Below are 26,029 nucleotides of genomic sequence, written 5' to 3' on the forward strand. Positions count from 1 at the left end.
GAGTGTAGGGCTGCTTCTTCCACCAACACCATCATACCACAGTGCACCTTCTCTGATGCAAATGTCACTGAGGTCTTCATTCATAATAATGGTGATTAGCTCTGCATTGTGCCCTGAAGGATTGGTCCCCTGTCTAAACTTAGCCACTGGCCTACTGGAGTGTAAGCTGCCCACTCTCACAATGTGGATGCACCACTCAGGAATCACTTAAAGGAATGAAGATGACCCCATGTTTCTTGAGCTAGGTTAATGGTAGTGTGCAATACCACAACCAAAGGCAATACTTATTCATGTAAAATATAGTAATTAGTTAATACTGAAACCCATTTAAGGCTTCATTATTGCCTATGTATTTATTTTTGTAGCAGCTATTGTTGACATTGTTGACTGATTTTTTTCTTACACATGAATGGGGAAAACAGTATTTGTGAAAAAAAATTAGTTTGTACCACAGTGAAAAGTAGGTTTAGGTTACAGTGAAGTTGGCAGAAGATTTTATGTAATCTACTGATATAACTTTCTTTATATTATTTCAGTTAAGCCCATGAATCTTTTCTTGAAAATATATTATAATTAGACAGTTTTTAAGACACTGTGACATTTAGTGAGGAACACCAAAGCCATACAGATGTATGTATAGGTTAACCATATAAGATTATAATAGAAGGAAACATTCCACGAAGGAAAATTATACCTAAAAACAAAGTGGGCTTCAGCAGTGGTGATGTTGGGAGTAGGATTAGGTATAATTAACCATATAAGAGTTAGACTAGGATCAGTAATGTGTGAATATAATCAACATATTATGAGCAAGCCAACTTAATGTACTGTTGCCACTTTGACAGTAAATAACACATATTAATTTATTTCTTACAGTGTTAGTCCTCTATGTTATTTTTTTTACAGGGGAACAGAGATCCTTGTGATTTCAAATTTTTTACTTATGATTTTCAGGTACGTTTATGGCCCACAAGAATTTAAAATTGTTATTAAGAATGAATTTGCCAGTTTGTTTAATTTAAAAGATCATCTCAAAATACTTGCTGAAAAATTTGAAGACATCAGTGCCACTGGAACAGAAATGATGAAGAGTGCTGTACAGGTATCATCAACTACGTATATTTTATTATATAATAGTTTGCGATAATTTAGTATTTTGATTTTCCCTTGAATTATTTAACAAAATTATATTGGAAATATTATGTTACACAAAAGCACACTGCAAACCCAAGCTAACTTAAGTTGCTTTGTACTGATATTTTATATGATACTGAATACTGACACACACACACACACACACACACACACACACACACACACACACACACATATATATATATATATATATATATATATATATATATATATATATATATAATAGAGGGAAACATTCCACATGGGAAAAATATATATATTTTTTTTTTTTTACCCTCTCCCTTAAAACCCATATCCTTTTGTCTTTCCTTCTCCTTCCCTCTTTCCTGACGAGGCAACCGTTGGTTGCGAAAGCTAGATTTCTGTGTGTATGTTTGTGTTTGTTTGTGTGTCTATCGACCTGCCAGCGCTTAAATATATATATATAGAGGGAAACATTCCACGTGGGAAAAATATATCTAAAAACAAAGATGATGAGACTTACCAAACAAAAGCGCTGGCAGGTCGATAGACACACGAACAAACACAAACATACACACAAAATTCAAGCTTTCTCAACAAACAGTTGCTTCGTCAGGAAAGAGGGAAGGAGAGGGAAAGACGAAAGGATTTGGGTTTTAAGGGAGAGGGTAAGGAGTCATTCCAATCCCGGGAGCGGAAAGACTTACCTTAGGGGGAAAAAAGGACAGGTATACACTCGCACACACACACATATCCATCCGCACATACACAGACACAAGCAGAAATTTGTAAAGGCAAAGAGTTTGGGCAGAGATGTCAGTCGAGGCGGAAGTACAGAGGCAAAGATGTTGTTGAAAGACAGGTGAGGTATGAGCAGCGGCAAATTGAAATTAGAAATTAGCGGAGATTGAGGCCTGGCGGATAGCGAGAAGAGAGGATATGCTGAAGGGCAAGTTCCCATCTCCGGAGCTCTGACAGGTTGGTGTTAGTGGGAAGTATCCAGATAACCCGGACGGTGTAACACTGTGCCAAGATGTGCTGGCCATTCACCAAGGCATGTTTAGCCACAGGGTGATCCTCATTACCAACAAACACTGTCTGCCTATGTCCATTCATGTGAATGGACAGTTTGTTGCTGGTCATTCCCACATAGAAGGCTTCACAGTGTAGGCAGGTCAGTTGGTAAATCACGTGGGTGCTTTCACACGTGGCTCTGCCTTTGATCGTGTACGACTTCCGGGTTACAGGACTGGAGTATGTGGTGGCGGGAGGGTGCATGGGACAGGTTTTACACCGGGGACGGTTACAAGGGTAGGAGCCAGAGGGTAGGGAAGGTGGTTTGGGGATTTCATAGGGATGAACTAAGAGGTTACGAAGGTTAGGTGGATGGTGGAAAGACACTCTTGGTGGAGTGGGGAGGATTTCATGAAGGATGGATCTCATTTCAGGGTAGGATTTGAAGAAGTCGTATACCTGCTGGAGAGCCACATTCAGAGTCTGATCCTAATCCTACTCCTAATGATCCAACTCCCCAAGACACTATCCAAATTGAACCCTGCCTGGAACAGTTCCATCCTCCGTCACAGCGGGACCCACCTCCTTTTCCTCAAAATCACCCTCCCCAAACCTTCCAGGAATTTCTGACTTCCAGCCTTGCCTCTCAATCCTTCTTAAAAAACCTTATCCTACTCCCAACATCACCACTGCTGAAGCCCAGGCTATACGTGATCTGAAGGCTGACTAATCCATTGTCATTCTTCTGGCGGACAAGGGTTCCACGACTGTGGTACTTGATCGTCGGGAGTATGTGGCTGAGGGACTGCGTCAGCTTTCGGACAACACTACTTACAAAGTTTGCCAAGGTTTCCTGATGTCCAGGCGGAGCTTCAAGGAATCCTCAGAACCTTAGGCCCCCTACAAAACCTTTCACCTGACTCCATCAACCTCCTGACCCCACCAACACTCCGCACCCCTACCTTCTACCTTCTTCCTAAAATTCACAAACCCAATCATCCTGGCCGTCCCATTGTAGCTGGTTACCAAGCGCCCACAGAACGCATCTCTGCCTACGTAGATCAACACCTTCAACCCATTACATGCAGTCTCCCATCCTTCATCATAGAACCCAACCACTTTCTCGAACGCCTCGAATCCCTACCCAGTCTGTTACCCCCAGAAACCATCCTTGTAACCATTGATGCCACCTCCTTATACACAAATATTCTGCATATCCAGGGCCTCGCTGCGATGGAGCACTTCCTTTTACACCGATCACCTGCCACCTTACCTAAAACCTCTTTCCTCATTACCTTAGCCAGCTTCATCCTGACCCACAACTTCTTCACTTTCGAAGGCCAGACACCAACAATTAAAGGGAACAGCCATGGGTACCAGGATGGCCCCCTCGTATGCCAACCTATTCATGGGTTGCTTAGAGGAAGCATTCTTGGTTACCCAGGCCTGCCAACCCAAAGTTTGGTACAGATTTATTGATGACATTTTCATGATCTGGACTCACAGTGAAGAAGAACTCCAGAATTTCCTCTCCAACCTCAACTCCTTTGGTTCCATCAGATTCACCTAGTCCTACTCTAAATCCCATGCCACTTTCCTTGACTTTGACCTCCACCTGTCCAATGGCCAGCTTCACACGTCCGTCCACATCAAACCCACCAACAAGCAACAGTACCTCCATTATGACAGCTGCCACCCATTCCACATCAAACGGTCCCTTCCCTACAGCCTAGGTCTTCATGGCAAACAAATCTGTTCCAGTCCGGAATCCTTGAACCATTACACCAACAACCTGAAAACAGCTTTCGCATCCCGCAACTACCCTCCCGACCTGGTACAGAAGCAAATAACCAGAGCCACTTCCTCATCTCCTCAAACCCGGAACCTCCCACAGAAGAACCCCAAAAGGGCCCCACTTGTGACAGGATACTTTCCGGGACTGGATCAGACTCTGAATGTGGCTCTCCAGCAGGGATACGACTTCCTCAAATCCTGCCCTGAAATGAGATCCATCCTTCAAGAAATCCTCCCCACTCCACCAAGAGTGTCTTTCCGCCATCCACTTAACCTTTGTAACCTCTTAGTTCATCCCTATGAAATCCCCAAACCACCTTCCCTACCCTCTGGCTCCTACCCTTGTAACCGCCCCCGGTGTAAAACCTGTCCCATGCACCCTCCCACCACCACCTACTCCAGTCCTGTAACCCGGAAGGCATACACAATCAAAGGCAGAGCCACGTGTGAAAGCACCCACGTGATTTACCAACTGACCTGCCTACACTGTGAAGCCTTCTATGTGGGAATGACCAGCAACAAACTGTCCATTCGCATGAATGGACACAGGCAGACAGTGTTTGTTGGTAATGAGGATCACCCTGTGGCTAAACATGCCTTGGTGCACGGCCAGCACATCTTGGCACAGTGTTACACCGTCCGGGTTATCTGGATACTTCCCACTAACACCAACCTGTCAGAGCTCCGGAGATGGGAACTTGCCCTTCAGCATATCCTCTCTTCTCGCTATCCGCCAGGCCTCAATCTCCGCTAATTGCTAATTTCAATTTGCCGCTGCTCATACCTCACCTGTCTTTCAACAACATCTTTGCCTCTGTACTTCCTTTTTTCCCCCTAAGGTAAGTCTTTCCGCTCCCGGGATTGGAATGACTCCTTACCCTCTCCCTTAAAACCCAAATCCTTTCGTCTTTCCCTCTCCTTCCCTCTTTCCTGACGAGGCAACCATTGGTTGTGAAAGCTAGAATTTTGGGTGTTTGTTTGTGTGTCTATCGACCTGCCAGCGCTTTTGTTTGGTAAGTCTCGTCATCTTTGTTTTTAGATATATTTTTCCCACGTGGAATGTTTCCCTCTATTATATATATATATATATATATATATATATATATATATATATATATATATATATATATATATAAGAAAGATGATGAGACTTACCAAACAAAAGTGCTGGCAGGTCGATAGACACACAAACATACACACAAAATTCAAGCTTTCGCAACATATATATATATATATATATATACACACCATCTCACTCACTCTGCTTCACTGGATATACCTTTTTATTCTTCCTTAAAAAGACTTGTTAAAGCAGTTTTCTGTCTATTCAAAGGCAGATGAAACAGATAAAAGATGCAAGAAAGCAGTAAAAGAGAGCTTGTGTTCTGCCTCTAATGACCTTAAAGTTCTTTAAGGAAGGAAAGATTGTACCTATATCTGGACTCTTTAATTATGAAGGACTTGACCTTCATGTGAATAGATTCTCATCACCTGTTCTTGAAGAATCTTATAGAATTTTGTACCAAATGTGATCATTAACGTATGGCTGTCTTACATAACAACAGTAATAGTTACAGTAATTACCACTACTACAACTGCTATTACTACAATTGTTATTTTGTACTCTACCTAAAGTGGTTACACCTATGCCCACTGTCGTAATTATGTACAGTGCTGCAGATCCAAGCTTCCCTTTAATTATGTGCAAAAATATCACCACTTGATATTAGAACATATAATATTACTTCCAAGTTTTCATATTGGGAAAAGGATTCACAACAGAAGTCTGTATATTGTAGCCAATGCACAGGTTTCCTTAATAATGGTGTTCTAATAAGGTATATTTCTGTGGAATTGTCTCACAATACAGCGTTGTGGTCCAGAAATATGTAATTGAATCATAGTAAACAGTTCATTTTTTTACTGGGATCTATTCTTGACACCTAACTAAGCAGATATAATCCACTACTGATTTTCTCAAAAACAAACGTGATATTATTCATTGAACAAAGCTTCTTTTTCTGGGTAAACATGAAAAAATACAAAGTTGTCATTTCTTTTGAAAATACCATATATATTCTTTACTGCAGTCTTATGTGAACACATTATATTAGATGTTAATGACTGTAATTTATTGAATTTGGTGTTTATACCCTGACTGGGGAAGTATGTGGTTACTACTTTATACTTTCTGACTATTAGTTGCCAATCATATTATCTCTCTCCAAACTCAGTCAGGGAAAAAAAGAGCACTGTATGAAGTATTAAATAAGATTGTAGGATTTGTAGGTTTGGAAATTGATTGTATAGTGTAGCTACCCAGTCTCCTAGCAAAAATAATAAGAAATCCTCTGGGAAGTATTGCATTAGCAGCCACAGGCTGGTAGTCACAGTTTGGCAGCATGTGGATCATAATAATACACACGTAAGGGGATTGTGAGACAAGGCTAGTTGCACTGAGCAGAAAATTTCACCATGAAGTGGTAATAACTGTAGCAGGTGGGTTGATGTTAGTACACCAGGGCATGTCTCTTGTTTTAGGCAACATGACTAGGAGCCAGGTTTTAGTGAAACTACTGCATGTCAGAGCAATACAAATATGTCTGAATTTTGAGATAGAGACACTTTCTTTCACCGGAGTCCAGCAGCACCACCATGATGCCAAAACCATGCCAGAAAGCAAGACGATTGGGCATCACCAGGAGCGGTCATGGGTTTGAGACTCGGCTGCTTCCATTGCCGCCAGCACTGAGTTCCTCACAGGACTTAATGCCACAGCACTGCCAGCCTGTCATCTGCATCTGCAGCCACCAGCACTGAATTCCTTATGGGGCTTAGTGCATTAGTGCCAGTCACTGTGTGACTCCTGCCAGAGGTCAGCAGGTTGAATCCCACACACAACAGTCTCCAAGTGTCTCCACAGCAAATACGTGCGATGCCAATGGGCAACTCCGGGTGCCATCACCAATGGAGAAGTAGAAGACCACTGATTTGTGGCTGTGACCTACAGAGGCCGCCAGCTGTCCATGAGCCTGCTGTCAGTAATGCAGGGTGTCCACTCAGCATCAGCTCACCAGGGCAGAAACAGCAGCCTGTATATCGCCACTGGCCAGGTTCAATAGAGTGATGTATGTCCTGCCTTGCTGAGCCACAACAAAGCATCTACTGAAGTTGAATAAAGCATTCTTTACTGTAATTAGTGTGTCTGCTGGGCCATACAGCCTGTCGCCACCACCAATCACATCATCAAGTACAACTGCACACTTAATTTGCCATTGTTATCATTTCGATGTGAAAATTTTATGCAAAATATACTATTTATCAAATGTATTATTAGAACCTGAGTGGGTTAGTTCTCTGTATTACATATCATTAGTTTCTTTTAAAGTTGGCCATAATTAACTGAGTCAAGTTGTGGGGAAGTAAGAAGGGATAATTTTATTTCCCTCTTGTTTTGCCATCTGCCTCCTTAAAATTCATTTTGTTCATAACTAATTACCATTAGCATATGTGAGTATAATATGTGTTTTTATAAAAGAGAAAGATTCGCCCTCAGTTTTAAAGAATACAACACCAGATCTAATTTTGTGCTTAGTTTTATGTTTGTAATTGATTTTCTAATTTGCTTTGACTATTCATAGTTAGTATCTTTCGTTATAGGGTGAATTCAGTAATTTTTTGTAACTTAATTTCTATTGATGATGTATAAACAAATACAAATTCTGTACTGATTATAAACATTTGTAAGAACAACTAATTGAATTCTTAAAGGATCGATTTGGCTCTATTTGAAAACATGTTAGCAAAGCTAACCCTTAATTCCAAAGTAATTAACAGTTTTGTCAAAAGTATTGTTTGCGTAACAATATTTGTTAATTTCATCATTTAAACAAATAATTTGGCCTAACCCTTGTATTAGAAGAAACTGTTAAAAATTTTCAGTGTATTCATTTAATTTAATGAGTTAAGTTTTAATTGTAATTTCTGTAAATTAAACTTCAAACAATGTGTAGTTTCAGTAACTATTATTGTGGTGATATATAAGGGCCTGATTTTTGGTCCCAAGACAGTCAGTCCATGGCCAAGTTTCAGACGAGAACTTAACTGAGGAATAATTGTTATACAATTAGACCATGTGTTAAAACAGTGACAGTGTCTGCTCCATAGTACCTTTCTATTCTTCAAGAACTGTGAACGTTGTGGTTTACTGCTCATATATGTACAATAGTAATCTATTGTACCAGTATGTGGAGGTTTGCCAGCAAACTATTAATGAGGCTTATGGAAAGTTTAAACTATAGTGCACTGGCCATATATAACTGTGTATTATTGGGGGGTTCTGAAAAGTGAAAGTAAACAGCTATGAAATGCAAATGTGCACCTGCAGCTATATTATGTACAGTAGACAGTACTGCACTTCCACACCCTGTTTTTTCAGGCAGTACGTCAACACTGAGCACAACAAATTAATAAATAAAAGAAGGCAAACCATCACAAAGTGTTGAAAGATTTAAAGATATGCCTATTATCTGCATACACTATGTGATCAAAAGTATCTGGACACCTGGCTGAAAATACTCCTCCCAAACAGGCCATGAAGGGACAATGGTACTGACCAGCTGCCATGTCATCCTCTGTGCATAGGCATCACTGGATGCAGATAAGGAGGGATATGTGGTCAGCACACCGCTCTCCCAGCCATATGTCACTTTCAGAGACCAGAGCCACTACTTCTCAATGTAGTAGCTCCTCAATTTGCCTCACAAATGCTGAGCGCACCCTGCTTGCCAACAGCTCTCGGCAGACCAGATGGCCACCCCTCCAAGTGCTAGCCCAGCCCAACAGTGCTTAACGTCAGTGATCTGACGGGAACCGGTGTTACCACTGCGGCAAGGCTGTTGGCGGCTGAAAATGACTTACAAATTTGTGGCACCCTCCTTCAGTAATGCTGGAATTCAATATGGTGTTGGCTCACCCTTAGCCATGATGAGAGCTTCCATTCTTGCAGGCATACGTTCAGTCAGGTGCTGGAAGGTTTCTTGGGGAATGGCAGCCCATTCTTCACGGAATGCTGCACTGAGGAGAGGTATCAATGTCGGTCGATGAGACCTGGCATGAAGTTGGTGTTCCAAAACATCCCAAAGGTGTTCCATAGGATTTAGGTCATGACTCTGTGCAGGCCAGTCCATTACAGGGATGTTATTGTCATGTAACCACTCCAACCACAGGCTGTGCATCATGAACAGGTGCTCGATCATGTTGAAAGATGCAATTGCCATCCTTGAATTGCTCTTCAACAGTGGGAAACAAGAAGGTGCTTAAAACATTATTGTAGGCCTTTGCTGTGATAGTGCAAGGGGTGCAAGCCCCCTCCATGAAAAACACGACCACACCATAACACCACCACTTCCGAATTTTACCGTTGGCACTATACACACTGGAAGATGATGTTCAGCAGGCATTTTCCACACCTTTCCATCTGATCATCACATTGTGTACCGTGATTTGTCACTCCACACAACACTTTTCCACTGTTCAGTTGTCCAATGTTTATGCTCCTTACACCAAGCGAGGCATTTACTGGCGTGATGTGTGGCTTATGAGCAGCTGCTCAACCATAAAATCCAAGTTTTCTCACCTCCTGCCTAACTTTCATAGTACTTGCAGTGGATCCTGATGCAGTTTGGAATTCCTGTGTGATGATGTGGATAGATGATGATGTTTGGTTTGTGGGGCATTCAACTGTGCAATCATCAGCACCCGGTCTGGATAGATGTCTGCCTATTACACATTATGGCCCTCTTCTACTGTCAGTCAACAGATGAAGTTGGCCAATATGCTTTTGTGCTGTATGTGTCCCTTCACATTTCCCCTTCACTATCACATTGGAAACAGTGGACCTACGGATGTTTAGGAGTGTGGAAATCTCATGTGCAGGTGTATGACAAAAGTGATACCCAACCACCTGACCATGTTCAAAGTCCATGAGTTCCACAGAGTGCCCCATTCTGCTCTCTCATGATGTCTAATGACTACTTAGGTCACTGATATGGAGTACCTGGCAGTAGGTTGCAGAACAATGCACCTAATATGAAAAAGTATGTTTTTGGGGGTGTCCAGATACTTTTAATCGCACAGTGTACTTTGAGCTAGGTATGTCATGAAGAAATTCTACATATGTGGTATTTGTACTCTCTTCTTATCTAAAATAGTTGTTTATTCCTCCTCTTCTAAGAAGTTTAATGTTTGACTAGAGATGAAATACAGAAAGAAATTACAAAGGAGAGATCAGCAGGCACCCTTAACATTTAATTTGTTCCCATAATTGCTTTATATCAGCAGAAACTTGAGTGGGTATCCTATTCACAGTAACTTTACATGGCATACACCATACACAAGATGTAATATGTTATTAAATAGAAGATGACCAAATATGCAAATAACAAGTATTATGCTGGTTGCAACAACTTAACCATATTGTCTCACAGAGCTTCAACTGCCTTGAGTAACATCCATTAACAGTCCTTCCCATGATGTAATGTAGCAAAGTGGAATTTTTCCACTTGCTGTGATATTACTACTAGAACAAAAAATACTATTTTCTTCCTTTTTTTAATTTACTTCCGTACAACAATTACCTTGCAAATATAAAAAATTGTGTCATAGACTATTTTTACAAATTATTGTTATTTAGAGAGCAATTTATTTTTGCTAATGAATTTTTACTCTACAGAAGAACTTGATGCTTCAAATTTCATATTACCTTGCACTCTAAATACACTCATGTTTAGAAAAAACATAATGCCTTGAAAGACCAGAGATAGGATGTTCATATTTGCAGAAAATGTACATTAGTAAGTTCTGCAGAAACGATTAGCATTGCAGTCACCTCAGTTCAGCAAGTGTCCTGTTATCTTGTAGGCACAGAGTCCACCATGGGTCCTGACAACTTGTTCCATGCATGATGGCATCAACACATATAAAGTATGAATGGTGTCCTGTGTTATAGCCATCCACACTGCATTCACCTGGTTCCAAAGTTCATCTATGGTGGTTGGCATTGGGTTACAGCACTGCACCTGCCATTTCATCATATCCCACACATTTTCAATTGGTGATCAGTCTGGTGATAATGTGGGCCAGGGTTGACTTCCTGTGACACCAAGAAGGCACATGTTTGCACAGCAACATGTGATCATGTATTGTCTCGCTGATAAATGGTGTGTGGGTTGCTGTGCAGAAAGGGTATGGCTACAGGTGACAGAATGTCATTTAATAGGTCACACTGGTCACACTGTCCTGTACATGCACCAACTGTCATTTGTAGTTGTACCTAATAACAACCCACACCATAAGGGCATAAATTAGCTCTGTATGTTTTGTGTGAATGCAGCCATTGTGACACTGCTCTCCTGTCTGTGACCATCATTTGAAACAAACAGAACCTGGATTCATCCAAAAACACTATCTGATGCCGTTCCTGTCTCCAGTGATGTTGTTCCATACAGCATGTTTCTGCACATTGATCAAAGGTAGAAGTGGATGAAGTGCACATAACCCGAGCCATAATAAACAGTGATGGACTGTCACCCCTGATAGTCTACAATGTGTCACACTGTTCCAATAGAGCTGAGGAGGATGCTAATCTGTCCTGCAGTGCCATTTGGATGAGGTGTCGATTTTCTCAAGGGCGTGGTCCGTGTGGTGCAACCTCACCCATCTTGTCATGTTCAACAGCCTTCTGTGAACCATTCTGCAGACACGTGTTGCACTGTGGAAACATTTCATCCCAAATGAGCAGTAATTTCCCAGATGGATGCATCACATTCTCTCATGCCAATAATGTGCCCTCTTTCAGATTCACTGATTTAATGGTATGATTCGTATATATACCTCTGAGGCATCCTGTGTGTCTGCTCAAGTCACACTGATATATCATCATTGGTTTATAGTGACAACAAGAACTGCAGGCCCATTTTATCAATAGATGGTGTTGTGCCACAATATCGAATTTGACCTTGAACTCGCAGGCTGACACGGTTCAAATGCCAATCATTTCTGCAGAACACACTAATTCACATATGGTGTGAATATGAACATCCTATCTCTAATCATTCAAGGTGTTCTGTTTTTTTTCTGAATATGAGTGTATTTTGATCCCCCTGTAATTAACATATACTGCTAGATTGTCAAATATAGATTTAAAGTACACTCTATAACAAAAAAAAAACAACATGAAAGAATTATCTGAATGGTATTGAAATCACTCAATGTGATGTAAATGTAGAGACAAATAAATAATTATAATTTCATAAAAATTGGATGATTTATTCAAGAGAAAGAGCAGTCATCATAATAAGGGGGCCCTGCGAGGATGGGGGCAGGCAGCATGCTAGTGGCTGTGGAGCAAGAAGTGGCTCTGGGTCATTCTAATGAAAGGACATCCAAGCCAATGAAGATAGCAGGAGGGTCACCAATGAGGGCTGTGGTGGAAATTTCATGAGGGCAGCACCGGAAGCACCAGAAGAAGCAGCCAGTGGCCTGTCAGCAGCAGCTGAGGACAGTGGCTGGGACGGAGTAATGCAGAGTGAGGACCTGTGGAAGGCATGGTGTTTTCCACATAGCTACCTGTAGAATGAGAAAACACAATATGATGTGTAGTGTGGAAATTAGGGAGCACAAGGAAAACAGTGAAAACCCTGGCAGCAAATATTCACAGTATGCTTCAGTGGAATGCATAGAATTGCACTGTGCTTCACAAGGGCATCTGTTTGTGGTGCGAAGAGTCTTGCTGCAACAAAAGCAGAGATTGTGACAGCTGGAATGGTGATCAGGTTGGCGACAAGAGATATCATGTCAGTCTGTATAGGACTGGAGATAGAAGTGACGGGGTCCACTGCAAAGGTGCTAGGGATGACAGGAGGGTTGGCCACAAAAGGGGTTGTAACAATATAGCATGCAGGAGCTGCTGCAGTGGACGTGGCAGCAGAAGATGCAGATTGTGAAACAGGTGAAGGAGCACAGTTGAGTGGAGAGGGGCTGGATGAAGGGAGAGCAAGAGTAGTGGGAAGAACATTTCCATGGTGGGCTTGCAGAGCATGACAACAAGGCAGCACAAAATGGTGCAGAAAATGTAATGTTTGACAAGCAGGCAGAAGAGACACACTGCAGTGGTATTCGGCTGTGGTGGTACCCGATGGTGCATCACAGTGCGGGTAAGAGTGCTTGGGAGCTCAGAGATGTATGGAAGGTGAGAGTACAGAGCACACCAAGGAGAGTAGGAAGTGAGAATCTGTAAAAAAGGCTAAAACACAAGGAGAAATGGAAGGTAGAGGAAGGGAAGCAGGGAAGGAATGGCTGGCAGCATTGGGACTGGCCTGGACAGAGGCCCTCCCAGCATCAACTGGAGAGAGCATTGTGACAGTGTCAGGAGGGCCATTGGTGGGTGGGCTAGCGTCGGTGCCAGACAGGCTGGCAATGCTGGAGATGGTGGTGGGGGAACCAGTAATGGGCATCATAACCTTGGACAACTGCAGCTGTAGTGCAGGAACTGGTGGTGGTGGAACATGTTTCAGAACCTGCAACAGTGGTGCCTGTGGTGTCAGAGGACAAATCAGGTCCAAAAAGAAAGGACAAGTATGAGGCTACAGTCAAGAATCTACAGGAGAATCCTCAGAGGAGGAGAGGTGAGCATGAGAATGAGATCCATCATGAGCAGCATAGTGAGCAGTGAGCTGCTGCCACACATGAACAGAGGAGAGGAAAGAACGACCAACTCCATGATTAACTGAAATGAGAAGGCAATAGGCTGAAGCACTAGATCTGTCTTGTTTGTGAGAGTTCTCAGTGATTGTGAAGACCACTTGTTCCAGCTAGTTGAGGAAGGTGGAGAATGACCCCAAGATTTTGTTGAAAACTTGAAGCATTGGGTGCTGTGGCTTTGATATCATGGAAGGGATAACAGCTGGGTGGGTGAGATGCTGCAGTGGAAAGATGGTAGTGGTGTTCACTTGCATGATGAGACCATGGCTGGATGGGCAGACATTTACAGAAAAAGTGTGGTATTATGCTGTATGGCCTTGAAGTTACACTTCTTGATCTGAAACATGGATGGTGGTGCTCTGTGTCATGAAGGCAAACACATGAATGAGAGGTGAACCTGAGAAGTACTAAAGTCGAGACTGTGTAAATTAATGCAAAACCCATTATCCTTGTCATTACTTCTATGTTTGTAGGTTTTATTCACTAGTCTGTACTGCACAAAAATGAGTGATGATTTGATAGTTACTTTAAAAAGTGAACACTTATAGCAGCCTAACCACAGAAAAGTAAATTTCCACCTAAGAGAAGAGTAACAGGAATGATCATCCTTGACTGGAAGTAGGCTCAAAATCAAAATCCAAAGGTATATCAGTGATGATCACTGCTGCATAACTACACCATAGCAGTGGGACACAGGAAGTATGCTGTTAATGGCTGGATGCTGTAGTGGAGAGATACACAGTCAGCTGAAGCTCCAATAGACGAGATGTTGTGGGTGATCAGCAAAGTGGCCAGTAGAAGGTCTGCAACTGCAGCTGGTTGTTGGTGGTTGCATCACAGCTTTGGTACATCATGGCAGAGGAATATCTATGGATTCTTGTGGAACACACAACCCACTGATGTAAGCTAGCCCTCCATTAACAACGGTGCTGTTGTTGCAGCACCTGCTGCCACGAATGATGGTAGCAGTCCCTGGTGGCACCAGTTAGAGCTAAGCTTGTAAACAGAATGTTTATAATTCATTGGCAGTTCAAATGTTCAGCAAATAATGGTGCACCAGGTGCACTTAGTGTGTAGCTCTGGGAGCCTCATTCAGCATGTTGAACAGGGCACAACCAGCTCCAGATTGTGGCACATGTTTGAATAAACAATGCCTAGCATCTGGGCTCTGAAGTCATACTTGGGTTATTCCAGTGACTAGTAGAGAAGATTGAGAAGACCAGCCATGTTCATGCAGTTTCAGTTAAGCTCATAGTCTGCAGCATTGTCCCCAGAACAGGTCATGGTCCCCTGGTTCTGAATCAAGTGGAAGGCTTGAACCAGAAACTTCGTAGGTTCTGTGACAAGCTATGCTCTGACTTAGGGTTGAGAACTGTAGGGTCTCCCTAAATCTGTGGCATGCACTCAAGACTTTTTAAATCTGATGGTTTCCATCAAATCCTGATAATGACAGCTGTAGGAAATCTAGAAGTATCAGTGTAAAACCCAAAGAAACTTCCCCAACAGATGATAGTATTAAAATCCTAGTGCTTAACTGTCAAAGAATTTGAAACAAGGTGCCAGAGTTTGAAGCACTTCTAAAAAGCAATGAAGCTCAAATAATAGTAGGTACAGAAAGTTGGTTAAAAACTTAAGTACAGCAGTGAGATTTTTTGGGAAAATTTTTAGTATATACTAAAAGGCTAGGCTAATGGGAAATGCAGGTGGTGTATTTGTCATAGTGAACAAGAAATGCAAATCCACTGAGACAGAAATTGAAAAGGCATGTGAGATTGTTTGGGCAATAATCAGTATCAAGGGTGAGCATAAAATGATAATTGGATCCTTCTGTTGACCACCAGACTCACCTCCATTGTAACAGAAAACTTCAGAGAAAACCTCTGTTTGCTTCTACTTAATGCAATCAATTTGTAATCATTGAAGGAGATTTTAATCATTCAACAATCTGCAATCATGTACAATGCAGTGTACTGCTGGTAAGATGCGTAAACCATCTTTGAAGGAGGAGACCCTGTGGGCCAAGGACTGTCAACCCACAGAGCACAGACATAATGTCAGAAACAGGAGTGGCTGAGGATGCAGGGGCCCAGCCCTGCATCTACCACAGAGCCAGTGAGACTCATTTCACCTGTTTGGATGCCAGTTGCATCCTATATCAATAGGAGGTGACCATTTTCTTCACCCCTTCTATAGTCCCATTTGGAACCCTGCTGTTGCTCCCATCTGCAGTCCCAAACACAGTTTTCAAGATTCTCTTTCCAGCATCTAAGCAATCCCTCTTGTGCCATCATAAAGTATGTGGCACCACATCTATTGTTTGCTGCATTTGCTCCCACAAATGTTCATAAGACTTATGCAGTTTTTTGTACTCTTGAACAACTTCTCTGAGTGCACCTCTACTCTTTATCTCTCATTGCAGTCCAAAAAAAACATCCTCCAATCTCTTCACCTCATTTAACCATCATTTGGGAAAATTACACTTTTGTGCTGGGTGTGACAAGACATCCTGTGAAACATTACTAAATGCTTCTCTGAAAACTACCTAGAACAAATAGTTTGGAACCCCAAGCATGATGTAAATATGTTAGATAAATATGTTAGATTTAATGGTAACAAATATACCTGGCCTCCTTGAGGATGTTCAAATTGAAACTGGTATCAGTGACTATGGGCAGTTATAACAACAATGAATACCAAAGTGCAAATGACAGCTAAAACAAATAGAAAAATTTATATGTTGAGCAAACTAGAGAAAGAAACATTAGTGTCATATCTCAATGAGGAATTTGAAATTTTAGCTCAGGGCAGGAGCATGTAGAAGAACTGTAGCTCAAATTTAAAAGAATATTTGACAATGCATTGGATAGGTATATACTGAGTAGAACAGTTCATGAAGGGTTTAATATTATGGCTCAAAAGAAGAAATTAAAGTTTGTAAGCTGGTAATATTAAACTCATTGTTACTGAACTAGTGTGTGTAGTGTCTCTGGTTGTATGTCTGTGAAGGACAATATCAGTTTCCAGAGCGGCATCAACTACTCCTACATCATATGTAATTCCATACACATAGACAAGTTACTCTCGTGGTGTAGAAGCAGCTGCCAACTCCGATGTTCACCTGTAAAATTCTTGAAATGTAAGAGAAAGAAAACTTCTATAGGATCTTCTCAAATTGGGGGGGCCATTCGCATTTGGTCATTCGATGAGTGTCTGCAAGTAAAATTAGTTCATTTTAGCGGAGAAAACTTTCTCTATGCTTTTGGCTATGTTATTGAAGCACGTGCTACATCAAACATTGACCACCAAATATTCGAAGTCCTATACCGACTTGTCATACATTACAGTTCATCACAGAATCTTTTGATCAAATATAAATACACAAAATTACCTTTGAAATGCACCAGACTATATTATGGCTGTTACTAAACTCCACATTAACATTACATATCACTTGTGAATCTCAAAAAACACTAATTATACAATATGACAGCAAACAATGACTGTTTCATTGCACACATTTCATACATGTCCTCTCATTATCCTGTCTCACAGCGAAGTCCGGTCACATACTGATTTTTGTACATTCCTTCACTCGCCATGGAGCAACACTAAGTCAAGGAATAAATATTTTGCTCACGCAGGTGAAACATGCTGCCTCGCAATATATATTAACTTTAAACAAATAACAATAGGAAGGTCATTGAACCGATCAGCTGATCAATTCACAACTCCTAACCGCTAGTACAGGCGAAGGGATATTATATGGTCCCCCACAGGAGTAAAATTTTGTTTACAACATTTTGCAAACCCACTCTGTACTAGCTGATAGCCTAATTTCATAAATGGCTGCTATCAAGTACATTTTTCCTATCCTTACTTCAGGTTGGACTACATTTACCAAACACCATTGACAGTAGGCGATTGGTAGGGCCATGGGCATTTTAGATTTCAGACCTCCCCATCTAAGCAAAGCCTCCTTGGGAAACCATGGAAAACTGGGAGTGAGGTCAGCCAACCTGGTTTCCAAGTTCCCTTTCACATTTTGGTACATTAACGATTATTCTTGTCTGAAATTTGTGAATTTAAATTACAATCATCTTGTTCAGTTTTTTCACAATTAGTTATTGCAGAGAAGCTGAGTGACATTGGTCAACCTTGCAGGGAATTTGAGTGCTGCAGGGCAGGCTGGTCTCTAATGATGACTCTCTCCCCACAATTGCTATTGGGATGCATAGTTGATGGATCGGGATCGGGTTGTCTCTCGTTGTGGACCAGCTAGTTGAGGGCTCACATCAGAATCAGGAATGGGATGTGGTGGACATGAAATGGAATGACAAGTCTGAGCCTTTTGACCCCTTACTCTGATTTTCTCCTTGGCCCTGAAATTGTTAGTAGATTGGCATGCTAACATGTTTCTGCACTGGCATGATAGATTCAGATCGAGATTTTCTTTGTTCACTTTTCACCATTCTTTCACATTTCTAACACTTCTGTTAAATCTCACTGTTTTTATATCCTATTTTCATCATATTACACCATGGATCAGTCTCAACATGATATGAATTCTCATAATGTTCCTAATTATGGTGCATTGGTTGTATCCTATCAACAGTCACAGGTCGTCCGTGGGCACACTCAATTACACTGCACTTATATTTTGATAACTTCATACATAATTTAATCAGTCATATATTCCCTTATTCTCAATGTCATATTACTTAGCTTGCTTCACTGGAAGTCCATTTTGCTCAAGAAATTCAAACATTTGACCACTAATAGATGTTAATTTCTCACTAGCATCTGAATGTAACATAATTCAGCTCAGCCACTGTTGGTTTACCTTTCACATGACACTGAAAATTTGGTTATATAGCAAAGGTCCACCTAACTGTAGTAAAGCCAACCACAAGATGACATGCACACCCCTGCTCTTTGTTGTCTAGTATCCCCAGAAAATTACTCTGCCTTAGCATACTTCTCAGACTAGTGCATGAAGTTCACTGTGTAGAGCTACTTGGACTCATTTCCCGTCAAAATATTTGCTTCCAGTAATTACTTCCACTATCACTCATGAACTACATTACTCTTTATACATAATCTAGTACATGAACACATACAAAATTGAAATTAATTATAGAAATAAACACAAAAGTCATTCATATACACATAAATGTATACAATCATCATTAGCTCTCCTTCTGTAGTTCTGCTGAAAACAAACATCAATACACGTACTCATCTAATTAAACCTACCTACACCTAAAAACTCAATGAAATAAAATCTCCTTAATGAATACAATCTTTACTAGAGACTGTACTAAGTATAATTTTCACTTCGCATAGTACTTTTTAATATCATGGTGAGGATAGAATCCCTTCACCTTTTCTGTCACTGGGTAGGCCAATAGATATGCCCCACAATGTGGAATCCTCATTATTTCAAATGGTCCAACAAATAAAAATTGCCATTTCTTGTTCCTCTTCTCCAATAAAGATGCCTGAGGATGAGTACGCAACAACACCCTATCCCCCACAGAAAAAGTTTGTACTTTCCTTAACTTATTGTGATATTTTACCTTTCTCTTTTTGGCCTTTTCAGCCATGTTCACTAAAGCCAACTTAATATTTTCTTCCCAAGTGGGCTTATCATGTGACACCTTTGGTAGACTGTTCACTCACTCATTCCTTTCTTCCTTTTGAAACATCAATTCCTCTGGTGTGAAACCCATTGAGGTATGCAGTAAATTATTTATAATGTCTTTGAGCTCTTGCACATATTCTATCCATTTTGTTTGACTATTCAGACAATATGTTCTCATAAACTGACTTAGCTCGCAAAAAACACTCTCAATCTGGCTCACTTGTGGATTATACCTTGATGTTAGTGTTTGTTTAATTCCATTTTGCTCCAACGTGTTCCTCGAGGTATATGAGGTAAAATTACTGCAATTATCTGATGTAATAGCTTGTGGTTTCCCTACTTGCAGTATATATTCCAGCAGTGATTTTCCTAAGATGGTTTTACTCATTGTGGTTTTCATTGGATATAACTTCACATGTTTTGTAAATACTCCAAGAAGCCTACAATGTATCTACATCCTCCTTGCACTCTGGGTAATGCGCCGCAGACATCTGTGGATACCAAAGCTAGTCGTTTCTCCGGTAATATAGAATAGAGGAAAGCCCTACTACCTTTATTATTAGGTTTTGTTTTTTGACATATTGAACACATTCTAATGACCTGTACTTTCTGTTGCAAAGCAGGAAAGTAGCAATATGTTCATAACTTATTGACACACTTAATTACTCCTAAGTGGCCCCATGCCAGATGTGTATATTGTATCAGCTTGACTTCATGGCTTTCAGGAATATATACACACAAATTATCTCCCTTTGTATTCCTCTGATGGAATAAAATTCCATTTATTACCTTAAAACAGTCTTTCAGGTTGGCATACTCAGGTTGTTCCAATTTCTGTTGGACACAACACCAGTGTATATCCTTTTTCTGTAATTTCTCTATCCCCTGGCATAATTCCAAATAATACCTTCTTGGCATTGGTTCTTTCATTAACGTGATAGTAAATTCTTCTCTGTGCTCACCTAATTGTTCTTCCTGATCTAATCCTTCTGGTATTCTAGATAGGATGTCTGAAATTTGATTGTTCTTTCCTTTAATATATCGTATATGAAATCAATACTCCTGTAACACCATTGCCCACCATAATAATCTTGCTGTGAGCACCTTGCACAATAGCAAGAAGCTGAGTGCTTGGTGATCACAATAGACTATTGTATGTGCCCCATATAAATAATAATGGAACTTCTTGAAAGCTGAAACTATAGCTAATGCTTCCAGCTCGGTTGTGGTATATGCCCTGTCACAATTCAACTCTACTTGCAAAAGCTATTCGGCAGAATGTGAGTTGCCCGTTAATTATCTCAATGTGAAAAAGACAAGATCCCAATCCAACATTTTAAGAATCTGTCATCAAGCAAAAATCTAAGTCCATATCTGGATGATGCAACAATTTTTCATTTACTAGAGCATATTTGATTTTCTCAAATGCATAGTGACAGTCATTTGTCCATTGCCAGGAAACATTCTTTCTTAACAGATCTACTAATGGCTTTGCATTCATGACTTGGTCCTGTATGAACCACCAAAAACATGAGGCTAAACACAAAAATGTCTTAAGTTCTTTCTTATTGCTAGGTGTAGGAAAATCCTTAATAGTGCTTATCTTGCACTGTCTAGCAAAATTCTTTTGTCATCTATTAAGTGACTCAAAAGTTTTATCTTCTTTATCCCAAAGTGAGACTTTTGCAGGTTTGTGGTTATTCCAGATCTCCTAAAAGTTTCTAATAATCTCTCTAATAAGCAAATGTGCTGTTCCCATGTTGCGGTAGCAATTAAGATGTCATCAATGAACAGGGTGAGCTGACTTTGTAGTTCTGGTCCTAAAACTGCATCTAATGCCATTAAAAAATAACTCCTGCTTTCACATTCAAACAGAAAGGCAACTTCCAGCATAAATGAAGGCTGTATATTGTCTTGGTTGCTCATCCAATTTGATCTGCCAATAGAAAAATTCTAGCTCAATACTGGTAAAGTACTTGGTTCCATGAAACTTCTGAATGAATTCTTCTATATTTTCTGGGTGAGTTCTCACTGGTACAATAATTGCACTGATGACTCTTGCATCCAACACCAATCTTACTTTTCCCCCTGGTTTAGGTACAACTAACAGCGGACTGCAATACAGACCGACCGATTGTTGTATCAGCTCCCAGTTTATCATCCTGTTTATTTCTTCACTTACTGAGTTGTTCAGTCTCCACAGAATTGGGTGTGATTTATTACAATACATCTCATGAGGAAACACCTCCAAATGGCATGTAAATCCCTTAATACTCGTAATTCCTGGCCTTTCTTCAAAAACCTGGATATATTTCTCCAAAAGATCTACCAATTAATCATTTTGTTCATTTTCCAATCTGTCAGTTTCCTTTGCCTTTTCTTCCAATTGTTCTGCTATCCCAAGTATCTTGCTTTCCTTTACCTCTCCTTACATTTACATCTCCTTTCTTTTCTGAGCTTAATACATGCCCAGGACAGTAATTTCCAATGCTCCTTCTTCCATGATCTGATCAACTTGTGCCATTTCCCCATTATCACAAAAACTGACTTTTTCTCATACTCTTGAACAACTTCTCTGAGTGCACCTCTACTTTTGGCCTCTTGCAGTCCAGAAAACACATCCTCCTATCTCCTCACCTCATTCCTCTACTCTTCCATGCTCTCCAGTTCCTGATCATGCAGTGTCCCCAATCCACCTTCAGGAAAGACTTGAAGCATTTCCATGACTAGAATCCTCCCTGATGTACAGCAGCCTGACAACAGGGACTACAATCATTGTCCCTCTCCCTTTGGAAAGGTCTGCTGTTACCAGTTATTTTTCTTACATGTGCAATGATAATAAACCCTTAATTACTCCCTATGCACTCTCATAACTAAATATTACCTTCCAATAACTATACACAATACCCTAAAGCCACCTAACATCATGTTTATTCAGTACATTACCTCAGTATTTACATCATTTGCAGACTAATAATTATGGCTATTACATGTTATAAGTTTTTAGGTTGGGTGGTACCTCCAGGTACATGTGGCAAGTGCAGACCATTAAAGCTTATTTTCCCCTAGGAAGCAGGTCAGGTACTGAAGTGTGGACGCATGGGCACAAAATGGTTAGTCCATTCTGACGGGTATAGTCCACTTAGTGGTGCAGTTATTATCATGCAGAAAACGTCAGATAGTAATCTTTGTGAAGTGTTTGTAGGATGCCCATTCAATACAGAGAAAAATTGACCAACATACTGATGTGTTTACATATTAATGTACCTCATACGAAAATATTTTCACTTACCCCTGTTACACCCTATATATCTATACTACTACATGAAGACAAGTTGTTGTTTAATGTTGTTAGCAAATATCTCAAAAATTTGTTGACCAAGTTACTTCAGATTTGTACATGATACTGCAATAAATGTTCAGATGGGGAAAAGGTCTATAAAAATCTCAAAAAGTTCATGACCAATTTATTTCAGATTTTTACATGATACTCTAATAAACATTGGTACGGACATAGGCTACATATTTAATTGATATACATGGTCTTTCATATAAAGTGTATGCCTCTTTAACTTACAAAGTAATAAGTGATGGAATATTTATTGAGATAGGTCTATGTAAGAAACATTACACTTTCTGTGGGATTATGAATGTAGTTTATTGCATTATTTCCTAGAGAGTTAAAGCAATGAGATAAAATGTTTTAAGTAGAACATTGTTTTTTTCTGTCATGTAGCTGATGTAATTAAACCAACTGTGTGCAGATCAATCTGAATCACATTTCTATCACATTTAGTATGGGAGCCACAAGCCTTCAAAATATTAGGGGTGGATGCAACATGGTTTATAGAATACTTAGCTGTGTGTAGACTGATATTCTGATGGTAGAATTGTCTATTTTTTTATTTATTTATTTACATTTTTTGCATATAGGCCATCAAGCTAATGGCTTCTAAAAGACCAGCAGATGAGATGTAATATCACTGCTGTCATGCAGTGAGAAGCTTTCTTGATGTGACATTTGAAATCATCTGGGCTTGTGGGTTCAGTGACATAAACATGATTCTATAGATATCCCCACAAAATAAATTTATTGTGTTAAATTGGGCAATTGTGTGGGCCATTTCTGAGGACCCTGGCACCCCAGCTATCTTCCAGGGAATCTATTGTTCAGTTCTTGCATGACATCATGCACAGAATGGGCTGGGTCACCATGGTGCAGTATAAAGCAATAGTCAGAAATCTAACTGAACATGACATCTAAAAGCACATAGAGGAAGCTTGTCACTCCATGACACCACCAATGTTACAACCTGTCCTCAGGTTGTTTAGAAGGTTCATTGTGTTGTGTATTCAGAAACATGGGCACACATTAGAACACCTCACTTACATTAGCATTAAGCCAGTTTAACATCCATCTGTACACAGCCAACATGTGGCATCCACACCTGACACTTTAAAGGTTTCAGGCTCCCAAACTAACTGTGATAGAAATGTGATTTTAACTGATTTTTACACAGCTGGTTTAAATAAATCAGATACCTGACAGAATACAACTAATGTTCTATTTAAAAAAAAATGTATTTTGTCATTGTAACTCTCTGGAAAATAACCTAATAACCTATTTTTATAAACCAATAGAAAGTGTAACATTTCTTACATGGATATATCTCAATAAATATTCCTGTCACATATTATTTTTACTTTATCTGAAACACACTGTATATGAATATTAATAGATATGTAAAATCTATGCAACTATATAAAGACAATTCATTGTTTAACATCATTACCAAAATCTTTAAAATGTTTGTGACTGATTTATCTCAAAGTTTTATGCAATATTCTAATAAAAGTTTGGACAGACATAGGTTACTTATTTAAAAGACAAAACATCATTAGCAGAATTCTCAAAAAGTTCTTCTCTGATTTACTTCATATTTTTATGTAATGCACTCATTAGCTAATTAACAAGGATGGACATTGGCAAACATTGTTTTTTAATATTGTTACCAAATATCTGGAAAAGGTCTTGATTGATTTACTTGTCTACTAGAAGTTCAGGTTGGACGTAAGTGATATATCTTTAATATATATGGTATATAAACATAATATATAAAGGGGAAAAATTGTAAGAAAATCTCGAAAGTTCTAGACCTGTTTACTCGTAATTTTTATTTGGTACTTTCTTAAATGCTCTGCAGTGAGAATGTGCAGTTTTGTTTTCTTTATTGATGTTAATTTTAACTAAAATGGTGGGACATCAAGGCCATTAGACTATTTTCTCCTCCCATATATATTCTTTCTCCTTTACATAATTTTAAACAAAAATTGTAGACACAGCTATGTGGTATTTTGTTTTCTCCCTCACAGTCAGTTTTCAAAGAAAACAGGAAGTTGTATTAATAGCTTATTGGCTTATGAGTAGAATACTGCTATGGAATCCCAGTTATCTGAAACTTTAAAATCCTAGCTATCTGTTGATTAAAACTATGAAAAAAAAGGGGAAAAAAGGAAAGAAAAGGAAAAAAACTCTCCTCATGGCTACTAGCATCACAGACGCAGCAGCAGTAGAGGTCTCTCATGCTCCATATACCAATGATTCCATCCAATCTAGTCTTTCACCTTAAGCAACCTCTGTTACCAATCAATGTTTAGCATGAAGCTTGCCACAATAAAAAAATGATTAAATCCATTAGAAGATTGCTCAAAGACATGAACTGGATAGATGTTTACAATACTTCTGACTCAAATGGAAAATACAAAGCATTTATTAATAAAGTTACTTCCTCATTTGAAAATTGTTTTCCCCTAAAGGTAACTCAAATAAAACAGAAGTCTAAAAATAAACCATGGATTACACAAGGAATAAAGATATTATGTGGGACAAAAAGGAGACTGTATTTACTATCTAGGAACTGCTGTGATCATAGGATTGTAGTGCATTACAAAGAATACTGCAAATTATTGAAGCAAGTAATCCAGAAATCTAAGCAGCTTTATTATGAGAAAAAGATAATTGCATCAGGCAACAAAGTAAACACTATATGAGGTATAGTGATGACAGAGACAGGTGGTGCCGAAAAGAAGAGGAACAGGTAGCTCTAAAAATAAATGAGACATTGGTAACAAGTGTGTGTAGTGTTGCAAGCCTCTTAAAAAGTAATTTGTTTCTGTTACTGACATTTGGGGTTATCAGGTTCAGTAAACAGTGGAATGGAATATCTGAGACCAGTCTTTGTAAATAACTTGAGTAAAATGGAAATGACACACACATCACCCAAAAAAGTAGCATCCATCATAAAATCCTTAAAATCAAAGTGTTCTAGTGATGCCAACAAAGTTATTCAAAGGGTGCTCATGTGAGTTGAGTTCTATCTTAAGTGATTCGTATTATCAATCTCTTATAAGCAGAACATTTCCAGACTGGCTAAGATGTGCGGAAGTTAAGCCTCTTTACAAGAAGGGGGATAAAGACATACCATCAAAGTATTGAACAATTTCATTTTTGACAACTTCTCAAACATATTTGAAGAGGTTGTGTTCAAGCATCTGCTTAAGAATCTGACTGCAAATAATATATTTATAAGTCACAGTTTGTGTTCCTTAAGGCTTCCAATTTATAGAAGGCTATTTACACATATAGTGAGAATGTACTTAATTCATTAGAAAACAGATTAGAGGCTATTGGCATTTTCTGTG

The 26,029-nt window shown here is 39.6% G+C and overlaps 1 protein-coding gene and 1 pseudogene across 1 annotated transcript in view; one reads left to right on the top strand and one right to left on the bottom strand.

Annotated features, from left to right (window-relative positions):
• LOC126184984 (uncharacterized) overlaps nt 1–26,029 on the top strand; it is a 230,277-nt gene that overhangs the window by 107,468 nt on the left and 96,780 nt on the right. The window contains exon 4 of the mRNA XM_049927688.1: nt 955–1,102. Coding sequence (XP_049783645.1) covers nt 955–1,102 — 148 coding nt within the window. The remainder of the gene's footprint in view (nt 1–954; nt 1,103–26,029) is intronic.
• On the bottom strand, nt 8,710–8,827 carry LOC126185847 (5S ribosomal RNA; annotated as a pseudogene).

The sequence above is a fragment of the Schistocerca cancellata genome, chromosome 4, assembly GCF_023864275.1.
Source record: "Schistocerca cancellata isolate TAMUIC-IGC-003103 chromosome 4, iqSchCanc2.1, whole genome shotgun sequence".
NCBI lineage: Eukaryota > Metazoa > Arthropoda > Insecta > Orthoptera > Acrididae > Schistocerca > Schistocerca cancellata.